The following is a 21122-nucleotide window of genomic DNA, read 5'->3' on the forward strand; positions in this document are numbered from 1 at the left end:
GCGGTCAGGTGCTTCTGATCTAGCGAGGAGCTGTTGGAGAAAACACAGCCTCAGATCACTGCCTCACAGTTGTGTCAGTGCAAATATTGACCCTTAGCTAAACCTTCAGAGTTGTCAGGGTTCAAAGAACTCCTCGGGATGATCGATATCCATTAACGTACACTCAGTCCATCTAAGTTCAGAGTTTGGTCTCAAAAGGATCGCTCTGGGAAATGGTGTCATCTGAGGAATGTTAGGTCAGTGGTCTCCTCAGTTGTCTTGACTTGAAAATAGACAAAAACCTCAAACCTGTTTTTGTTCTACCTGATTTAGACTCTCCGGATGTTTCTACTATTCCTCAGTGCCAGTTCCTTTTTTTCTTTCTATTTTCTTTCACACCGTTGCACTCATCAGCTTTTCCACCCTCCGTTTTTTTATCTCTGGGTCTGTTGCTTGATTCTCTCCCAGTCGCAGTTCCTGAGATTACTTCTGATTTGAGAAAAGCGTTCCACATGTGGGTCCTCTTTGAAATGCAGCAACATTGCTGTAATTGTAACATCTGGGTTTACATTGCCATGATGCTTTCCCTACTGGAATGGATTTGCCATGCATCTGCTTTCCTGGGTTTGGTGCTGGCATGTTTGTCGCACTATAGTTATCTTTGTGTGGCTCGTTCCGTGTGTCCCCTCGATGGTGAAAAATCTTGAACAACAAAAAGGGAAGTTTAACCCTTGCTCAGTTGATTTATGAGAGTTGTTGAGCTTTGTGTAGTACCCCCACCCACCCCTTTCGTTCATGAAGAAACCCCCAGCTTTGTGCATGCTTCACTGGGCACATTGGCCTTAAACCGTCCATGGTCTTTTGGTTTTCCCTGATGGGAGTTTCAGTTCAAAAATCAGCCAAGGTTTCACCCTTTCACTCTGCTTGATGTAGGGATAGACCTATAAACATCTGTAAGATCAGCTTATCCACATCTCTGTTGAAGTCTCCTGAGAACAGGTGAAATAAATATGATGGTATATAGTGATTTTTTTTTACACAGCCAAAGGTCATGTATATATTTTGCACCTGCTATAAACTAGATTAGTGTGGGGTGTGAATATAACTTATAAAACAATACTCCTTCCTTACCTGTAGATTAGACACTTTTCCCTCTTTATGCTAGTAACACTCTATCATCTCTGCATTATCTTATCAGAAATCTCAAACACTTAGTGCAGTATTACCTCATGTCTGAGGGGCTTTATACAGCTGTGTACCCCTGGTTTGGCCCCGTGTCATGTCCATCACATGCTTTATTTGTTCAGAGGTTGGGCATGACATCCATCAAGATTCGGATGGATTCTCATTTCAGTTTTTATTACAATCCCATAAAACTTCAGTTTCACCATGACACACTCACAGTCCACACAAAAAGATTTTTCAACAACTACATACCCCCCACATTGCCACTTATCTGCAAGAGATTGTTGATTTTGTTGGACCCAATGTCTGTCCGTCTGGAAGTATTTTGTGGCCAAAATGACAAAAAAGCATGGCCTGTGTTGTGTTTCAGGTATTTTGATTGTTTATGTACTTTGTTTCATACTTTTCAGTTGTTCATGTGGTCTTTAAAAAATGTCTGTAAATAAGCTTGTATTCTGCTCAACCTCTGCGAGGGTTCACTGATGTACTTAAATTTGTACTTGACAGACTAAAGAATGAACAATGACTGGGTCATAAATTAATACAGCTGACCTGACTCAAGGAAATAACTCTGACTCTTGAGGACAGGCAGGGTCAAAGGTTAACATTTGTGAAGGGGAACAATGGCGGGGACTGGCTGTACATTTCTGTACTAAGTCTCAGGAGGTGTTTGAAGCTGGTAATAATTAAGATTGGACAGCTAACCGGAGGATCACTGTGGGGCCCGGGGCCCCTCAGTATTGACGCTGCTACACTGCAGTTTAGTTATGCTGTTTTCAGTGAGGTTAGTGAGACAGCCAAGCTAGAAACTGAAGTTTTGTCACTGTTATTATTGGACATGAAAATGATGATATGAATAGAATGGCACTCACCCCTGGGTCAAATGACCCAGAGGATATTTATCGACTCTGATTGGCTTGTGAACATGACACATGTGTGTCATGGTCTTTTTTGGAGAACCTTCACTGGTAAACTCAGCGATGCTTTGCCATCTCAGCTACAAACGAAATCTGTCTTCATTCTGTACATCATTCATTCAGCATTTAACAATATAAAAACAAGTTGTTGCTTTGTTTCTTTATTTTTGCTGCATATTTTGGGGGCATCAGTCTTGGATAATATTTAAAGCTTGTATGAATGCTGTCTTTTGTGTCAACAGGGACTGAGCTGTTTTGAAAAATGGTCCATTATCTGCTTATATAGTCCCTATAGGAGCTTTTTCTAATTTAGTGAACACATTTTAAAAGCCTTTTAAAGCTTTAATGTCTCGTTTAACAACCCCACATTTAGTGCTGAAAGCCACCTTAAATGGATGTGCTTCACCTCTCGTGTGTTTCAAGCCAAAACATTCCTTACATGTACATGTAGACTCAAATGTTTGGAGCGACTTCACTGCCAAAGCAGAACTTAGCAGCCAAGGTAAACTTCTGTAACATGTACATGACATCGGTTTTACACAGCAACAAAGCACAAACACTTAATACGGCCAGGAATCATGTCAGCTCATTAAACGTGATGCCAGAACTGGAGCATGTGTGCATTTTTGAGAGCTCTGACTTCATGATAACACCAGTTTCCTAACCTACGTATTTCTTCACTTTGCCTGTGGTACACTCTTGTTTGAGGAGGTAGGGGATTTTTCTTGGCATGATTTCTCCCATCTGTCAGTCAAGGGCCCTCCACTGATGGGAACTTGTTAATGCCATGATAACCTCTAACTCTGGATGTGATCTGAGGCCTCCTGTGGTTACTTATGCATTGAAGTGTGAGGCCAAACAACGCTTATTGGAAGTGGCGCTGACAGCAGCCTGCTGTGCTGCCTGTGCGTTTATCCAAATGGGAGGAGTATTTGCTTTTTTGTAAGTCTTTTGATTTATACTATACTTGACTTGGTTTACAGTGTTGTCAGCACAAGGACAAATTAGTTGCATTTATTTGCATTTTCCTTATCTTGTGTATTTTGGGCAACAATCCAGAAAAAAGATTTTTATCCTGTCGGGAAGAATGGCAGAGGCAGTCCAGGAAATTATGAGATCTAATCATACGAACAAAATCTTCAAAAAACATGTCATCCTCATCCTGCCTCCAGAACATTCTGGGGTTATGGTTTAAGTTTCATACGTCTCGTCCAAGTGGCTGTGCCTTTGCCAGCGCAGTGCGATATGGAGCACATGCTGTTTTCCGGCAGTTAGCTCCTATGATGAACTTTGGCTGTCTTTGATTAAACCCCTTTTATTCTTCGGAATCAAAACGTTTGGCAACCGCTGTCCTTTTCATTTGGGGTTTGTAGCCATCCTTGTTCCGCATGTATCATTTATTTTCAGAGGCTGCTATATCACAATACCGTAAGAGAGATCTCAGAGCTTTGTTTTCTTAAAACAGAAAGCATATCTTTGGCTGTTTGAAGATTTTCTCTGAAAACAAATGAAGCTAGTTTGATGACTTTAGTATGGATTTATTGTAAGATTTCAAAACACATACCAGAATCCAGGCCAGCAATGATAATGTAAGTGTTTTACAGCAGTTACAAAAAATTTATTTTACTGTAGCAGAGCAAATAAAAATAACATTTTTTCTGCTGAGTGAATCCAGTTTTTATGATTTGGCTGTTCAAGGCTAGTTTTGTGGAGATAAGGAGATCCAGAGGCTAAATATATTCTTGCACAAAACAAATCACAAAGGAATTTTTACAAGGAATATCGTTTTATTTTGATGGAATGATATTCCATTAACTTCACCTGTGGGGGTTGCCTGTGGATATTTTAGCTAATCAAGCCAACATGTGAACCCATACGAACATCCTTTGTTTAGGTTTTTAATATATTTTATTTGAAAGTATCATATTTTTTTATTTGTTACTGACAAGCTGTCAAATCAAGTTACAAGTCAAGCTGTTTGTGCAAGCTCTTTGGGAGTAACTTTAAAAGTTAGCAGCAGCATTTGCATGTGATCTGATTCTTAACAGAGTGCAGCTACATGTGGTCTATTTCAGTATTGGTAATATGACTCATCTAAAAGATGTTCATGCTAGAATTGTGCAGAGGTAGGCTTTTAATTTTAAACAGACTATGCTTTAGCAAAAGATTAACATCGTACATATGGGCAACGCAAGTCATGCTCTGACCAGAATGACACATTTTTGTGAACCTAAACTACTACGTTATCACTTATTTTCCTGTTGGTTCATATCTGATAACATCAGAGAAGCACTGAGTGGAAGTGAGCACTTTGGGAAGAGGTGAATAATGATGCGATAGTTGCATGTTCCATCTTCAATCAGCTGTTTTCACAGTGAAATTTGTAGTTGTGCCTCTCTCCTTGATGCTTGACCACCAAATGGACCAACAAGACCATGTTTTTCTGAAAACATCTAATATCTGAATGCACCACTCTGAAGTAACCAGTTGGAGCCAAAATGATTTTGTAATTTTCCAACTCAAGTTTTATTTGAATTCAGTAACATCGTCTTCACAGATTTTGTCTTCAAGCGTGGGACAGCTGACCAAGAAAATCTCTGTCTCTGCTTGTACTCAGAAAATTGCACCAAATCATAACAACGTGGACAAGATGACCACTGTGTGTTACTCTGACTCTGATGGTCTGTGAAACAGAATGGATTTTTCCCCCCTCTCCACTTCTGGATGACTGAGTAATTTCCTCCCTGGGATCCACCTCACTGAGATGAAATGCATGTAGAGTCAGAAGGGGAGAAAGAGACTGGAATGCCTGGGGTGCATTTTCCCCCCCAAATGAAAAGCAGGTGACTGTTCATTGTAAGACCATTTGGTTAGTGGGAACCAGAGAGTGGAAGAAAAGGGAGGAAGGAAATGTTGGAGAAAAAAAAGTTCCCTTCTTTCTGTGAATTGTTGCTCGTTGCACTTGTTCTGTTGTGGGCTGCTTACAATTAGGGGATTCACACACCTCCTTCAACTGTTGAATGTATTGTAACATGCCATTCAGGATAATTGGAGCCATGGCTTACTCTTGGTTGAGTCATTTTCTCTCAATTTCCATTGAACAGAGTCACTGTGTACTTGTTATTTTGACTGAGCCTTTTTTGAAATAAGTTAAAAATGTTCCTGAACATTAAGTTACCAGTGACCTGCTCCATAGCTCATGCACATTTAAAAATTAGTATTTTTTTCCTGGAGGCACTTGATGTTTAAACCTTCTAATAATCATGGGTTTTGTATTTCTCTGTCAGACTGATGTTGGATAATAGTCATAACAAAGTAGCTCTGTTTAAATAGAATCAAATCCCTTTATGCAGTGTTTAGACTTGCACGCTTAATTGCTAATAAGTATCAGATGTGAGTCAGAAGGAGCAACGGAGAAATAAGGATCAGCTGTAAAAGGTGTAGGTGTTTGTGTCTGTCAGGGGAAGAAAAGCCTCTGAATCCCTCTCACGTTGTTTAAACTTGTATTTCTCATGCTCATAGATTTATCTTTATGTTATTGTTTAACATATGACTCAGAGGGTAGAGCCATGGTTTTATTCACATGCATTTGGGATGCATCTAATTATTTTCTGTACAGTGTTACCCATTAAGATAACAGTATGTGACTGTAGAACTACAGTTAGACATTTCTTATTTAACAAATGAATATTTACAAATATACATTTCCTGATATGAAATGAAATGCTGGGAAATAAATGGCTTTATAATCACAGGAATTTATGCTGTGTATGTAGAAAAGTTCCTTTTCCTATTCCTAATAACTGTATAAATGCACTAATTGTTTTAATGTATTTTATTGTAATATTTACACAATTTACACAATGTACAGCCAAGTCTTAAAGTACAATATGTAAAACTGAGTAAATATTTGAGAAAAGCTGTTTGATGTTTTTAAACTTTTGCATACATGCATTTATTATTAGTTGATTATTAGTAGTACAGTAGTATTTGTATCCTGCACAAGCGTGGATGAATCTAATGACCTCATTTAACCCCACTCTTCCAATATTGTCTCATTCTGATTGGCTGTCTTACAATGGCCATGCACATTTGCATCAGTGGCTTTTATTGAACATGTGAGGCTACATACACTATAAAATAAATCACATTTGTAGAAAAATGTAAATAATGTGAATAATGTAAATAATGTAAAAAATGTGTCATATTGAGGTCTTCTTGTGATGCTCTCCTGCCTGATGGTATTTATTAAAGCTGAGCTGTTTTGATGAGGCCGCTCTTCCTAAAACGATCATGCTTTATCAAATGAAGCACACTAGTCACAACAAGCGTTTCTTTGATGTAGTTTTAGCTCAAAGTGACAGTGTCTGTGCCTCTTTCCCACAGACCTGCAAAAGTTATAGTCATGTGACAACAGTAGGAGTGATAGAAAAGGATAGAGGAGCAGAGGTTTTGGAAGGAGGTCAGAGAAGGAGGAGGATGAGTGGGATTTACAGCTTGTGTCGGGGAAAGTCTTGACTAAATGAGGGCAGGGTGTGGAGGAAAGAGGTCAGGCGGTGGGGAAGAGGAGAAGGGTCAAAGGTCAGCTATCCTTTCCCTCCGTGTATCTGAGTGATGATGAATGGCTGCCTTGTTAAAAGGGAACATGCCCCGTGGGACAAAAACAGGAGGAGAGACTCTTATATACTGTTTGCAGTCTTCTGAAATTACAGCATAGGTTTGCTTGCATTGAGGCAGTGGGTGTCACACATACACACATATAGACAGTCACAGATGTAGACATGCAGTGATCACCCCAGTGCTTCTTGTTAAAATGTCCATCCATGCATATGGTGTCCCATATGAGAGACCGCAGCTCGCTAACTGGCTGATTAATCCAGTTGACTGGAGAGGTCTCGTTCAGTCTTCTGGTTCCAGATAGAACAATAGTGCTTGATTGGTAGGGGGTGATGATGTCGCGCTGTCCTGTGTTTATATGTATATATGCTGTTCATCATGACTTCATCCAGACTGGAGGAAATCACTGGGACAAAGACGGGGAGGTCCGGAAGCTTATGTTTCTGTCTCACATATCACAGATGGCTTGACCCTCTGTCGTTTTTTTTTTTTTTTACTCTGCAGCTAAAAATGTGTCAGTTCTGACCTTTCACGTGTAACGTGTTAAAGAGCTTTAATGAAACGGCAGCTCTGTCAGTTACTGACACTTAAAAACCTCAGTTTTCTGATGTGCACACTGATGATAAAGTAAGTATTAGTTATTAATGTCAACAACTCAGCTTATAACATTTTCATTCCAGGTCAGTGCAGATGTCTGCTTCTCTCCTGGTTTGCAATTTTATGTGTTTCTAGAATAGCTAATTAGCAAATGGTAGCAGAATTATCATGAAGAACACGACACACATGGCTAAACACGTGCCTGTTCGCAAAGTCAGAGTTGGCAAATTATCATGCTAGTGTGGGCATGTTGAGTCAAAGACAAAATTTAAAGCATTTAAAAAATTGGTCATTGTTTTTCTTCTTGATTTCCTCATGGCTATGTAATTGAACTGAGCATTAAGGCCAAGTGTCAGAGTGTGTACACACACAAACAGGGTTCAGTGTGTATATGAGGTAATGCCAGTGTAATCAGAGGTGAAATCAGTGTGTGTGTGTATAAATACGTAGGTCTCTGCATGACTCACACATTGGAGGGAATAGAGTTCTAAACTTAAGGAGAAAAACAGCCTCTTGGTTACATTATTCAGCTGGAATGTCTGTCGCCAAGCGGAGTCTGGAAGGGTTTATCTCTACATTATAACATTACCTAACACATGCTGAAGCTGCTCAGTGTTTGATTCTAAAACAGCATATCCATTACAAGATAAACACAGATAGAGGGAAATTGAGGTTCTGACAAATAATTTTCAGATGTCTTTAAATGTATGATTATTTGAACTATGAGAACAATGAGCATACAATTCACTTAGTGAGTCCAGGATTCGTTTTAAGGTCATTTTCTGGAGGTAGGTCCTTGTATAGAAATTAAGCGCGTTTCATTTGTGGCTCTACATGTGTCCAAGTGTGTATTCTGTGAGGAAAAAGTAGTCTTAGTCTACATAGGAATTTGTTTGATGCATTGTTTACCCAACCACATGTATATTTAAGCATGTAAAAAGGTGCACGGTATATAGGTTCTTCTGTACTACTCCATGCATATGCAGTTATACACTAAAGCTGCAGTAAGTATTAGTATGTGAATGCTTGATCAAACATATATTTGTAAAACATTTTAGCCTCTTGCTCAACACTTAAAAATAAAAATGGCATCAGTGTGTGACATCTTGTGACATTTTTAAAATGTCCCAGATTTGGTCGAGCACACATTGTTTCAAATGAAGATAGATTGGATAAATAAATAGTGGTGAATGCAAAGGGGATGCTGGCAGGAGACCCTTTAAGCAGTGTGGAAAAACCAGTGATGGTTGGGTGTATGTGTGTGTATGTATTTGCACATTTTCATGCAGCAGAGCGCCTGTTTTGCCCATGTGTGCTAATGAGTGTTAGGCAGGAGATTATGCGTGCGTCTCTAAGGGAACGGGAGTCTGTTCCCAGGAGCTGCGGTGCCTGAGCTGAGGGGGGTATGTGTACACCCTGACCCCAGCCTTCGGGGTCCCAGTTGCCTGTCTGAAACCATTTCCTTCCTTTGTGGCACATTTGAGAGCCCGAAGTGTGAGGCGAATGTGAAGGACAGAGGCCATTTGCATGGTCCTGCAACATGTTGAAACAGAAAATAATCAGCTTGGGCTCTATATTCTGTGAACATACTCACAGGACTGCCTTCAATTCTTCAATTCTGAACTCCCCACCCCCATAGCTCTCCACATCACTCTCTCTGTCTCCCCAGTCGACTCCCCATATACTGCAGCCACCCCCCCAAACAATAAACAAACTCTGAAAGCACTGGGTGCATTGCTAATGATCGGAAACAATTAAGGGTGCACAAAGTGGAGAGTCCCGCTATATTGCTCTACACCGTATTTACAGAGTATTCTGAGGTTAAATGACTGGAGCACAGATTGCTGTTGAGGGCAAGGGACTAAAATAGACAGGCCTGTTGAGGAGATCTTGCTTTTGTTTGGCTTTGTGAAGGACATGTTGCACTGCTACCCACTTCAGTGATGCTGGGACTTAACCCTGCAACGTAAAAGGAATTTCAGCTGGAGTATCCCCATGCACATCATAGCCCTTAAACCTCATTTTACCCAGTCTGCCTATAGAAATAGGTGAATGGAAAATGTGTAAACAAGACAAGTGGCATACCAGGGTATAACTGGACCCCCACCTACCCCTCTCCCCCTTTCCAATGGCTGTCCAACTGGTTAAGTCCTGGTGTGTGAATGGATAGAGTCTGGGAGAATGTGAGAAGGCTCAGGAGTGGTCAAAGAGGCCACTGAATAGACTCCAGGATTGAGACATTCTGCCTGTTTAAGTGTGTGTGTGTGTGTGTGTGTGTGTGTGTGAGTCAGACGATGGAAGAAAAAGTTTATACTGAAGCCTTTCACAGACAGGACATTACATAATGTGATGTTAGGCTGCAGCTTTAAAAATTATACTTGCTGTTTAGAAACATTACTCGGTGACATTTGCAGGCATCATCTTCAGCAGCATATTAAAGCGACAATGATCTAAACTAACAAACTGACATAAGAAATAAAAAGCAGGAGTCATGGTATATTAATGAACAGTATACTGTTGTTCTTAAATATAATTCTGTCAGGATCGGTGGGTGTGAGGACCCAAATGAAGGTCTAGATGCTGTACTTGGAACACTGGTTAAATTTACACATGAGGGAACAGGGCTTTCAAAATCAAACAGGAAATAACAAAATCAACCCAAGGAAAACACAAATAAGGTTGAAAACCAAAACACCCACAATACAATAACACAAAAATAACCAAAAAAACACAGATTTAACTAGAAAACAAGACACACGATCATGACGACCATTGGTGAAACTAAACATTGAGACATGGTCAGTGGAAGGTTTGGGGGAGAGGCTTAAATGCATCTACAGTGAAAACCATTGCTTTGTCAGAACAGGCTGATAAAAATGGCACACCAAAATGTACACACAAAAAAAGCAGAGAAAACATTGTGCTATTCCATTCATCCATTAGATATACATCTAATTATATTTCCATTTTTGTGATTTTATTTATGCTTTTAATCACGTCTTTGTACTAAAACACATATTAAGTTCACTTACCTTACACAACAATTATTGTTTAATAAGGCACATACAACTTTAAACTAACTCCTTCTGCTTGTTCACATAATTTCCCAAATGTCTTTGTACAATTTGCATTCAAAACAGATGACCTCACTGTAACCCAAAACTTCCTCTCCTGTGGACTTAATGACTGTTTTCTATTATGTGGTTTGTGACACTTGAGAAAAGTGTTCCTCTAACACCTGTGTGCAGCTGGGTTCATTCTGCTGTCTGTATTGGCTCTTTTTTTTTGTTGACAGTTGATGCGTAAACAGTCTGGAAGTGAAACCAGAGAAGTGTGTGCGCTGCCTCATTCCAGAGGTATTGCTTTACACAAAGTCTGCTGTCATTTTGATTGGGAAATATCTGAATCACTGTAACAGTTCACTTCGTGTACCATTAAACCCCACTTATCACCCATTTGCAGTCCTCTTAAATCCAGATCCAGATTCTTAACCCAGCAGGTGCCAGCTGTGGCCTTGGCATGGCAACGCCTTGGATAACACTGGATGCCAGGCCTCCTTAGAAAAGCCCCCTTTGCCAACATGGCCCGTCCTGCACAGCCATGGTCATTATTTCAGTCTAACTAGATTAAGCTAATCACGTTATGGAGCAGTAAGGCGTAACCGGGAGATGGAATGAAGGGCCGGCTGTCCTGCTGTTGCCATGTGGCAGTGTTTGAAAAACAAACACTGAATGTAGAGCTTGATAAACACCAGAGGTAATATAAGTATATTTGAATTTCTAATCCTCTGAATAAGCTCTTGAATTGGGGGTTGTGTTTGGAATGTGTAATGTATAATAATTTAGTATACATTATTCATGGCACCAGTCTCGTGAACTAGTCTCATTTTAAGGCTTTTCTATGTTAATTAGAATAATCTGGTAATAAGCCTCATCTTCTTGTCCTGTGTCTTGTAGCTGACTCTTCATGAGACCTCATACATGATTAGACCTTTATGTGTTCAACAACTATGGTCAAACTAAGAGCCTCTTACTCAACTAAAACCATGTGTGTTTAATTATAATGTACCAGTCAGGGAGATCAGATGAAAGACTTATTGAACTGCATTATGGGAATTTAAGGGTTCAGTGTCTCCCATACTGGAACAAAGTCAGGATAGCTTTGATTCTGTACTATCAAATTTCATACATCTTTTTATAATTTTGTTATGACTTTAAGGAAGTACATTACTCTGTGTAGGTTAGCGCTTGTGACTTAGTCGCTTTTCACATTTCACTCATCACCATGATAACAAACAAAGCGATATCTCACCTGTTTAAGTGGGCGTTCCATAAACTGAGGCTATAGTCCTTGCTTGCTTGTGCAGTTTCAAACCCAGCATTTGCCGCTTTCATCCCACGTCTTTTTCCCCATTGCTTCCTGCTTGTCTCAACTGATCTTTGCCTGTAAAATGTATTAATAGTTGTGAACAGGCCTGTTTTTGGGTCAAATTGTGATCTCTTTCTAAACCTACTACAACAAGTATTTTGATGCCTAAACCTAACAGCAAGTGAAAGTGATGTTTGCAGGTCATGAAGTGGTTAAAAATAGTAAAAGGTTAGAGCTTTTGTGCCAGTTTCCTCACTAGATATGACCATCTGTTGTTTTTTGGAGTAGCTGGTGACAGTCCAGCCATTCATTCATAACGCTCATGTGTTAAGGCATGTTTGGTTGTATGTCTAACTGTAATAACATTATGCATAACAACACTACATCTCTATAGTGCGTTTGTCTGTACATATCTGTTCTTGTGCAAACCTTAAGTAGCACTCCATATAACTTTATTATGGTATTGTACTTCACTCACACTGTAAACATACAGAATGAAGACCATATGAAATAAGGTGGACACAGGGCTGATGAGGACAGTCATATGAAAAGATACCAGGAGTGAGTGAGCCTCAGTCTGGTTTATAAGTGTTAGTTCTGTGATTGCACACCCTAAGCTGCTTTTCCAACACGTTGCCTTTTAGGATTGATGAGAAAAAAGGGGGTTATTAGTGGTTGTAATGTTGCTGTGGACTGGGAATTTTTTCAAAGAGGGAGCTACTTGATTTTCCTCTCCATGCCTGATAATACTATGGTCTTCCCATATGAAAAAAAATCCCCAATGTGCCAACCACATGGCCACTTTCAGCCCTGTCCAGCACACACACACACACACACACACACACACACACACACACACACACACACACATACACACACACATACTTAATGGAAGCCTCATGGCTGGATGCTAACGGGCACTTCCTGCCTTGAAAACACATCTATTTTCTCTCTTTAATCCTTGTACAGAACATTCTGTAGATTTTGGGAGTTTAGGCGCATTTAGTTAGATGAAAGAGACAAACGCACACATGTGGAGAGAAACAGAAGCATATGGAATTCTGATATTTTCATCCATCTTACCCCAGTATATCACAGTGCATTATGCTGTACTGTGCCTGTACCTCAACTGTTTCTAATGCAGTGAAAAGCTGGTGCTAACTTTTACAATATAATCAGTAGAAACACGATGTGGTTGTTTAGATTACAGGGGGGGTCATTAGACAATAATTCCCAGTGAGTTGGACCACAAAGTAAAAACTGGGACCAGCTGAGCAAATATGCCACAGAGATGATGTCACATATCCCCACGGTCGGACATTACAGAGCGAAACGGAAACTTGATGCGGGTTTCTCGTAAAGTCACTGCAGGAAACAGTCAACCTTCCATAACCCTGACCAGGTTACAAAGCAGACAGGAAAAGGACGGGGTGGTAGATGGTGCACAGCAGAGGAGGAGCAGCAGGCAGCAGACAGACACACGGGGATGTTTAACAAGCGTGGGGAGCACAGGCAGAGTTTCAACAAAGTGCTGCATAACATACCTGCAAGGAGGGAAATGAGATGGCAGGTCAAAAATTGGGATAAGACAGTTTATATTTCTTGCCATCCTCTATAGTTTGTAAAATAAAATCAGAAGAGAAAAGACACATTTTGCCCTCAGAGGCTGTACACTAACATTTCTGATGTTCTTATCTGCAGCCGGAGGAGTTGGAGGCTCTTCATTCCCACACGTTCCGGGTGAAGACTTTCAAGAAGACCAAGCACTGCAGCGTTTGCAAACAGACCATCACCCAGGACGGACTCATTTGTCGAGGTCAGTCACCTGTCTGAACCTAAAACTGTTTTCACTGTTTCAGCTGCACTTGTGGTGGTCCCAGACTGACAGAAATTTTAATGCAGTCACAGAGTAATCTTGTTTTTGCTGACCTTCAGTGGTTTACCTTGCCAAAGCGATGGGCAGCCATACCAGAGTACCCAGTGACAGCACCACGTGGTGTACAGCAGGCTCTGCTGATCATCTCCAACAGAGCTGGAAACTTGATAGTCCTCATAATTAGAATCATGAAATCTGTTGATCTATTCTTTATCTAAATATGATATTATGTCCTTATGTGTCCGTATATCTTATTTTTAAAGGTGCAATAGCAGTTGTTGTTATTTGTAGCAGAGAGTAGCTGTTTTTTGTAGATCAGTGCTTTCAGTCAATCACCCAAAATTACTATTACTCATTATTACACAGCTGCATATAAATACTTAATTCTGATTGGCCAGAAGAACAGACTGTTGCTATGGATGCTGTTCTGTTTTCCTTAATGTATTATGTCCAGTCCAACAAAGGCACAGGGGCAGTTGCACTTTCTATCAACGTAATAATAATAATATAATTTATAATAATAGTGTATATTGGCGTCTAATAGACCCTATGATCAGTAAACAGGAGTAGCTAATGCTGCGTGTTCTGACCGATGGATTGGTTTCAAAATCCTGATAGAAGCAACCAGTCCAGCCTAATTACATACTGCCTGTCAGATTATTTAAAAATGTAAATGTGATCTGTTATCAATAGAATCTTCATTCAGTAGACAAATAATCTAAAATCCTCCGAAACCTAGAGGGGCTTTACCATAACTGCTGGGACAATGACAGCAATATCTGTTACAGCATCCATCAGTGGTCTAAAGGAGAGGTCATTAGAGGTTACCTGAGGTCGTCTTTGTGTCAGGGCTTTAGTCAGTGATGTGACAGAGGAGGGCAACAGAAGCTCCAGGAAGGCTAAAGGTTAACAGCTTCTCAATTTCCTTAATGGTGTTTACCTAGGAGACAATGTGGATGATGGGCTGCTCTAAATTTGCATAGTCAGATCAATAGAAACATGTTATCCTCCTCTGTTGCTTTAATTAAGAGTGTCATGTGAATTTGCCAATGTAGCCTCAGCATGGGTCCCAGACTCAGGCTGTATTTTTTTGCTTATGTTGTTTTTAAGCCCTTTGGGCGAAGCTCATTGTGAACCATCAAACAATTGCAGGAAGGTGACTGAGAGAATAGACTTAATGTGGTCACCATTTTCTGAAGAGTTCAGATGCAGAAAAATGTCCCATCTCTCACTAAACTAGGTTTAAAATAAAAGAAAAAAAGAAGAATATATGACCTTGGCCTGCTCGGCACATCACGCTGTAGTGGAAATGTCTGTTTTCGGACAGATAACGTCAACAGAAACCATGCGGAAATGGCTGGATGTGTGGTTTGGAAATTGGTGGGGGCAAATCTGACAGGGAGATGGAACTCAGAAAAACAAGAGCAGCCTCAGCTGGTATTTCTTAGGCCCTTGACGGATTTCTGTGCTATCCTTTGAAAAGCAATGTACTCATATTGGACACTGTGACATGGTAAAATGCTTACACACAGCTGATCTGCCAGGTGTCACTGCCCCAGACCCTGTGAGTGTAAAACATGTTACAAATTTTATGCATAAGGAAAGTCGGTGCAGTGAGCCACCTGCATCTAACATGCTTGTTACTCTGTGATAAAACTGTTAAACCCAGATGCTGTTGTTGTACAGTGGGATACACATGACATAAATCTCTCTATTAGCCATTTTGTGTCACATTCAGCACAGGATCACTTCAGCCAGAGACAACTAAGCGGCATTCATCCCAGCAAACCTCATGAAGGCAATTGTTACAATCAATAAAAATAAATCTTCCTGTCCAATACTTGGAGTGGTACAAATTGTGATTCTTTCCTTCCTAAACAAATAAATAAAAAGTGTTTGATTTGGTCAAGTTTAAATTTGGTGTCCCTGGCTGCAGCCATCAATTTGCTCTGCGTAAATACTGTTCAGTTCTGTGTAAAGAGAGTCACTAAAGTGTTCCTATAAACTGACACAGGATGGCACCTGGGACCATCGTCTGTGAGAGGTTATTTATTGGAGGAATAAACCATCATGACAAGACTGCACTGAGCAGCTTTTTGATTTAATTTACCTCAGTGTAATTCTCTTCCCCGAGTTGTATCTGGGTTTGGTTGTGTGTGCATGTGTGTGCATGTGTGGTTGAGACAGACTTACTAGAACACAAACACAAAGTGATTTGGAGACTTGTGCTCAGACAGCAGGCATCAGCTGCTCTCTGTTTTTGCTCTTTCTGTGTCCCTGTCCTATCACTTATTAAATTCCCATTTTGCCAAAACTGGAGGCAACTTAATAAATCTTCAAAGCCAGAGTCAAACGGAGGCAGAAGCCTTTTCAGAGCATTGGTCTGACATATCGGTGAACAATTTGGTGGTGCTGTTTTCGGTGCTGTACAAGTTGCACTGCAGCACATCTGATAGAAACACAAGTAGTTTTCACAGCTCTATATTTAACCAGTAACCTATGCTATACTGACAGATGTGGCAGAGCACACAGTGAATCACTGCCTGTTACACATGGAGTAGTGTAGCCTTGGTGTCATAATGTTATGGCAATCAGCATTGATCAGCTGTATCCTGGCGACCGTTGTGGGCCAAATATTTATTACTTCTTTACTTACTTTTTTAGGTGTGTAGCACATTTTCAAACTGAGAGTCGAAACTAAAAAAACACATCATCATTAATCTGCTGCGCTGCTTTGTAAGAGAAATTTAACCTGCCCGTAGGCTATCACTGAAGGCAACAGGCTGATGGTGCAGACTTTACAAAGTGCTCTGATGACACCATGACTCTGCCTTTAGACAGAGCTGTTTGTATTTGTTTGGCAATGGCTTGATTCTAATAGATGTTGATTTATATGAGAAGTAACACTTCAATAAATAAACTGTAGTAATGCATTCCTGTGTCACCCCTTAAAAGGAGGAAAAGTTCAACATTTTGGGAAATATTCATTTTCTTGGTAAAAATTAGGTGAGAACACTGATGACACACTCACATCAAACAGAGAAAAAATTCCCATTCCTTGTCTTTTTGCAAACCTTACCAGAGAGATATGAACAATTGTTTTGATGTTTTCATCCAACACAAAGTGAGTAAGCTGATCATCGCTCCCTCAGTTCTACAGCACCTCCCTTCTTCCTCTGCTGCTCTTGTTTACTAACATTCTCCAGTCACATGGTCTCATAATGACAGGAGTTCTCAGACTTCCTCTCTCTGCTGCAGTTGCCAGGATACAAGGTGTTAGTTACATTGACAATAGCATGTTGACGCAGGTCAGGGCCACAGTTTTCCAGTTAAAAAAAATAAAAGTTCCTGTGTGTGTGTGGAGGGGTGTTTCTGGAGAGAATAGGCCCTGAGGCCAGGAACTGGCTTTTATGTTTCTTTCACTGTACTGCAGTTTGTGTGCAGGGCCATGACAATGGAGCGCTGTCAGGCCCTTAAACAGTAAAGTACAACTCAGAATCAGGCACTTATGAAATTATTATACATATTTTCGTACATTTTTTGTCTGATATTTGTCCCCTAAACTGACAGTTGAGTCTCCTTCTGCTTCTTACAGCTGCTACACTGAACTTTGTAGTACAGTCCTTGTTCTGGAGACAACTGTCATCTTCAAAGCCTGGCTAGACACACACTACAATAGCAGGTGTGTGTGTGAGAGGCTGGGTGAAGGTTATCACTGCTTAATTTTGACTGCTGAGCTCATACACATGGTATGCAATGAGGATAAAAACACATGCACAGAAACCTGGCTGCATGTGTTATTATCACACACTGATGCATTCCATGTTGAGCAGCATGTAAAAATAATTAGATCATTTATTATTAGGCACTGTAACACTTCCTTCATTCTGTAGTAAGCAGCTGAGTTCATATCATACACACACACACACACACACACACACACCTCTATCAGAAACTGGCTCCTTGATCTGGCAGAACTCATTAGCTGGATAAGGGAAAAGATGGATTTTTGTGGATGATGTAGTGACCATCTCCCAGTCCTGTATCATTGTCTACTACACTAACTGCACACGTATTTTTCTACAAACGTACATATTTCATATTCTCACAAACCTGCTTTCCATAAACATAACACAATGTAAAGAAACACAAGTATTGACAATAAGGATCATAATAACCATAATGGAAGCTCCAGAGCTGTTCATGCAGTTAGAGAGCCACCTGCTGGATGGACTTACATATTACAACTTTCGTCAAGGCACTTCAATTGATCCGCGTGAATGTTTACACATTTTCTCTGGGTACTCCAGCTTGCTCTCACATTAGGTTAATTGGACACTTTAAATTACCAAAAATTTCAATTGTGTAGGTGTTAGTGCGACTGACTGTTTGTGTGAATGGATGAAGTTCAGCACTTTCACTGCAAATATGCTCTCCAAGGCTGCTTACAGCCACCAGGTGGCAGCAGAGTCATGTCTTTCCAATGGAATACTTCCAACCATCTGTGTAAACTACATCTGCTGCTGAATATTTCCAGAATGTTCAGTACAAACTTCAATCATGAGTTTGTGCAGATTGTTTAATCTGCACTTGTCAGGCTTTTTGTTGTATTTACATGGTGAGTTTCTGCATTTGTGGTTTTATATCAGGGGAAACAGCTGTTTCAACAAAGCAAAGTCAGACTAATACTCATGGTTACACACACTCAAAAGCAGACAGGAAAGTAAACAAACAGAAGTTATGTTTTGTCAGGAAGAAGCAAACAGATGACACATATCTGAGTACACAACATGATTCCATGGGAACTCTTATTTAGGATTTATTCTCCTCCCCTGCAGTGCTTTTGGGGATCTCTGATGTTAAGAAAGCATCAGCAGCTGGATGAAGGTGGGGCTTTGCCCACAGAAACCTAACACAGGCAGGGATTTTAGCTGGAGAAAATGTGTGGGTTGAATGATGACACCACTGTGTGAGTCAAGTGATGGATAGTGAGGGGTGAGTGTGGATAATTACTAACTTTAATACCACTGCACACAAAAAACTGGAACAAGTGTGCTGCACAGAATGACAAACGGAGGAGAAGAGAGTGCTTGCGTGCAGGCACAGAAGCTACACACCACACATTTATTTAAATACACACTCTGACCATTTACAATCCTTAAGTGGAATTAAAGTGTCAAAACATCCAAGACACCAAAACACTTTATGTTTTGGTCTCTCAGATGTTGATCACTGTTATACTGTTATTGCTTATACTATACTGCTCAAAAAAATAAAGGGAACACTTAAACAACACAGTGTAACTCCAAGTCAGTCACTTCTGTGAAATCAGCCTGTCCAGTTAGGATCAACACTGATTGTGAATCAGTTTCAGCTGCTGTTGTGCAAATGGAACAGACAACAGGTGGAAATGAGAGGCAGTTATCAAGACAGCCCTATAAAGGAGAGGTTCTGCAGGTGCTGACCACAGACCATTTCTCTGCTCTCATCCTTTCTGCCTGATGTTTGATCACTTTTGCATTTTGTCAGTGCTCTCACCCCTAGAGGCAGCATGAGGCGGTGTCTACAACCCACACAAGTTGCTCAGGTAGTGCGGCTCATCCAGGATGGCACATCAATGAGAGCTGTGGCAAGAGGGTCTGCTGTGTCTGTCAGCACAGTTTCCAGAGCATATAAATAATCCAGTTGAAAATCTTCATTCCAGTTTATTATTATATAGTTATATATATATTTTAGTGTTCCCTATATTTTTGAGCAGTGTATACTGCTATATACTACAGTAGTCTACAGTGTATTCTTTTTAGCAATTGTCACTAACAAGAAACATTTAAGATGCTGCTTTATTTTTGAGGCCTTTAAAACAACCAGTGTTTACATATTTGGCACCCTTGTGTGGTGGTGAGAACATAGAGCATATCAGACGGAACATGTCTGAATTTTTCTTTTCTTTTCTTTTCTATTTATTGTGAAAAAAGGTCCATTTTAGCGTTCATGTATGAGATGTGTGTTTTTGGGTTTTTGTTAGGTCGATTTAAAGCTGCAGATTGTGTGTATTATTGATTATGTCAAGATAAAATACAGTGTCATTCTCTGTGTGCTTGGTGTATGCAAACACAATCTTAGATCTTATAGATCTTGCCTATAAATCTATGTTTGCTATGCATCTTTCCACTCTGAAGCTGAAACCCTTTGTTATAGATGAGTCCACAGAGACACTTTTAAACATGAGGTGTCCCATCACTTCCTAATATTCCTAATATTCCAGTACCATCACTTCCTAGTATTCACTTCCTTAATATTAGGCTCGTTGATTTCACACCTGACTAACATGTTATTATATGATGTTATATGTTATGATCATTTTCTCTTACATCTCAAACCCTTCTGATGCACGCTGTCCTCTGACTTCAGAAAGTGAAAATTATCAGTAGCAAACCTATAGTGTCCTTCAGCATGAAATATTTCTTTGACACTGAGCGCTCTCTGTGAAATGAACCCTTCATTCAGTACATTTAATCTATACGGTTTAATGATATGCATACTAGTACATTGAATTTTGGGAGTTGTTCTATCACTGGTGATATTTATATTGTAAAAATACATTCGTCTAGCCGTGGTCACTAGTGTACTCCCCGTTTTATCTTTAGAATCACATGTGACTTCTGTTCAGTAAAACAACACAGACATCAGGGGAGTTTTTAGTTCAGAGGAGTGACCTGTGTGTGTGTGTGTTGGTACAGACTGTACGCACACGTGTGGGTTCTCATGTTATTGTGCAGGGGAGGAAAAGAAGAAGCACAGACAGAGAGAGTGAGAGTTAGAAGAGGGAGGAAGAGGAAATTGTCCAGCTCCCGCCTTCCCTCTGATTGTGTCGAGTGTTGTAAGGTGGTCCAGCCCAGCCCTGTGGGAGTATACACTCATTCCAAGGGACCAGGGGAAGGAAACCACCCAGCCTCAGTCATACAACCCACCCTCCTATCTTCAATGTTTCATAGCATACCACAGACCCCAAGTCAGATAGCACCAGTGTTCCATACTCCTCATCATCTCCTCATTCTGACCTGCTCCCATCCCTGCTGTCCTTTCATTTTCTGTGACTGATTTAAGCAGTTGTTCTTTCTCCAACTCTATTATTCATCCTTTCCACAGATGTCTTTCCTCCAATATCTTCTCTCTCCTCATCTTCTATCCCTCCTCATCATTCCACCCCACCCTACCCCACCCCCCTTTCCTCCCTCCCTTCTTCCACCAGGAACTTTTCTGCTCTGTTTATTCTCCAAAGCTCCAACTTCCTAACAAGGTAAAGCCTATCCCAGCCTGTCTGTGCTCAGTGCTTTCACACCCAATATGGAAGTCCTGCTTCTTCCCATGTGGCCCAGGAGTGTTGTTTACTGGGGACTCACATGCTGGGGATGGTGCTGGGTATCATCCTGGTGGACAGACACGTGGGTTTTATGCTTATCAAGCAAAGTGGGTTTGAATTTCACATATATGAGAACATACCATGTGACTTCTGTCACAGCTGGCATGTCAGGAATGTTCTCTATAACCATACTCACCACTTTTACCATTTTTAAAGTAAA

The 21122-nt window shown here is 40.4% G+C and overlaps 1 protein-coding gene across 9 annotated transcripts in view; it reads left to right on the forward strand.

Annotated features, from left to right (window-relative positions):
- tns1b (tensin 1b) overlaps positions 1-21122 on the forward strand; it is a 134043-nt gene that overhangs the window by 31688 nt on the left and 81233 nt on the right. For 8 of the 9 annotated variants that reach the window (XM_028393953.1, XM_028393962.1, XM_028393952.1 and 5 more), the window contains exon 2: positions 13365-13479. In XM_028393953.1, coding sequence (XP_028249754.1) covers positions 13365-13479 — 115 coding nt within the window. Of the gene's footprint in view, positions 1-13134; positions 13234-13364; positions 13480-21122 lie in introns of those variants that run through there. The other variant, XM_028393954.1, reaches the window with a different exon arrangement.

This window comes from Parambassis ranga, chromosome 21 (genome assembly GCF_900634625.1).
Source record: "Parambassis ranga chromosome 21, fParRan2.1, whole genome shotgun sequence".
Taxonomy (NCBI): Eukaryota; Metazoa; Chordata; class Actinopteri; family Ambassidae; genus Parambassis; species Parambassis ranga.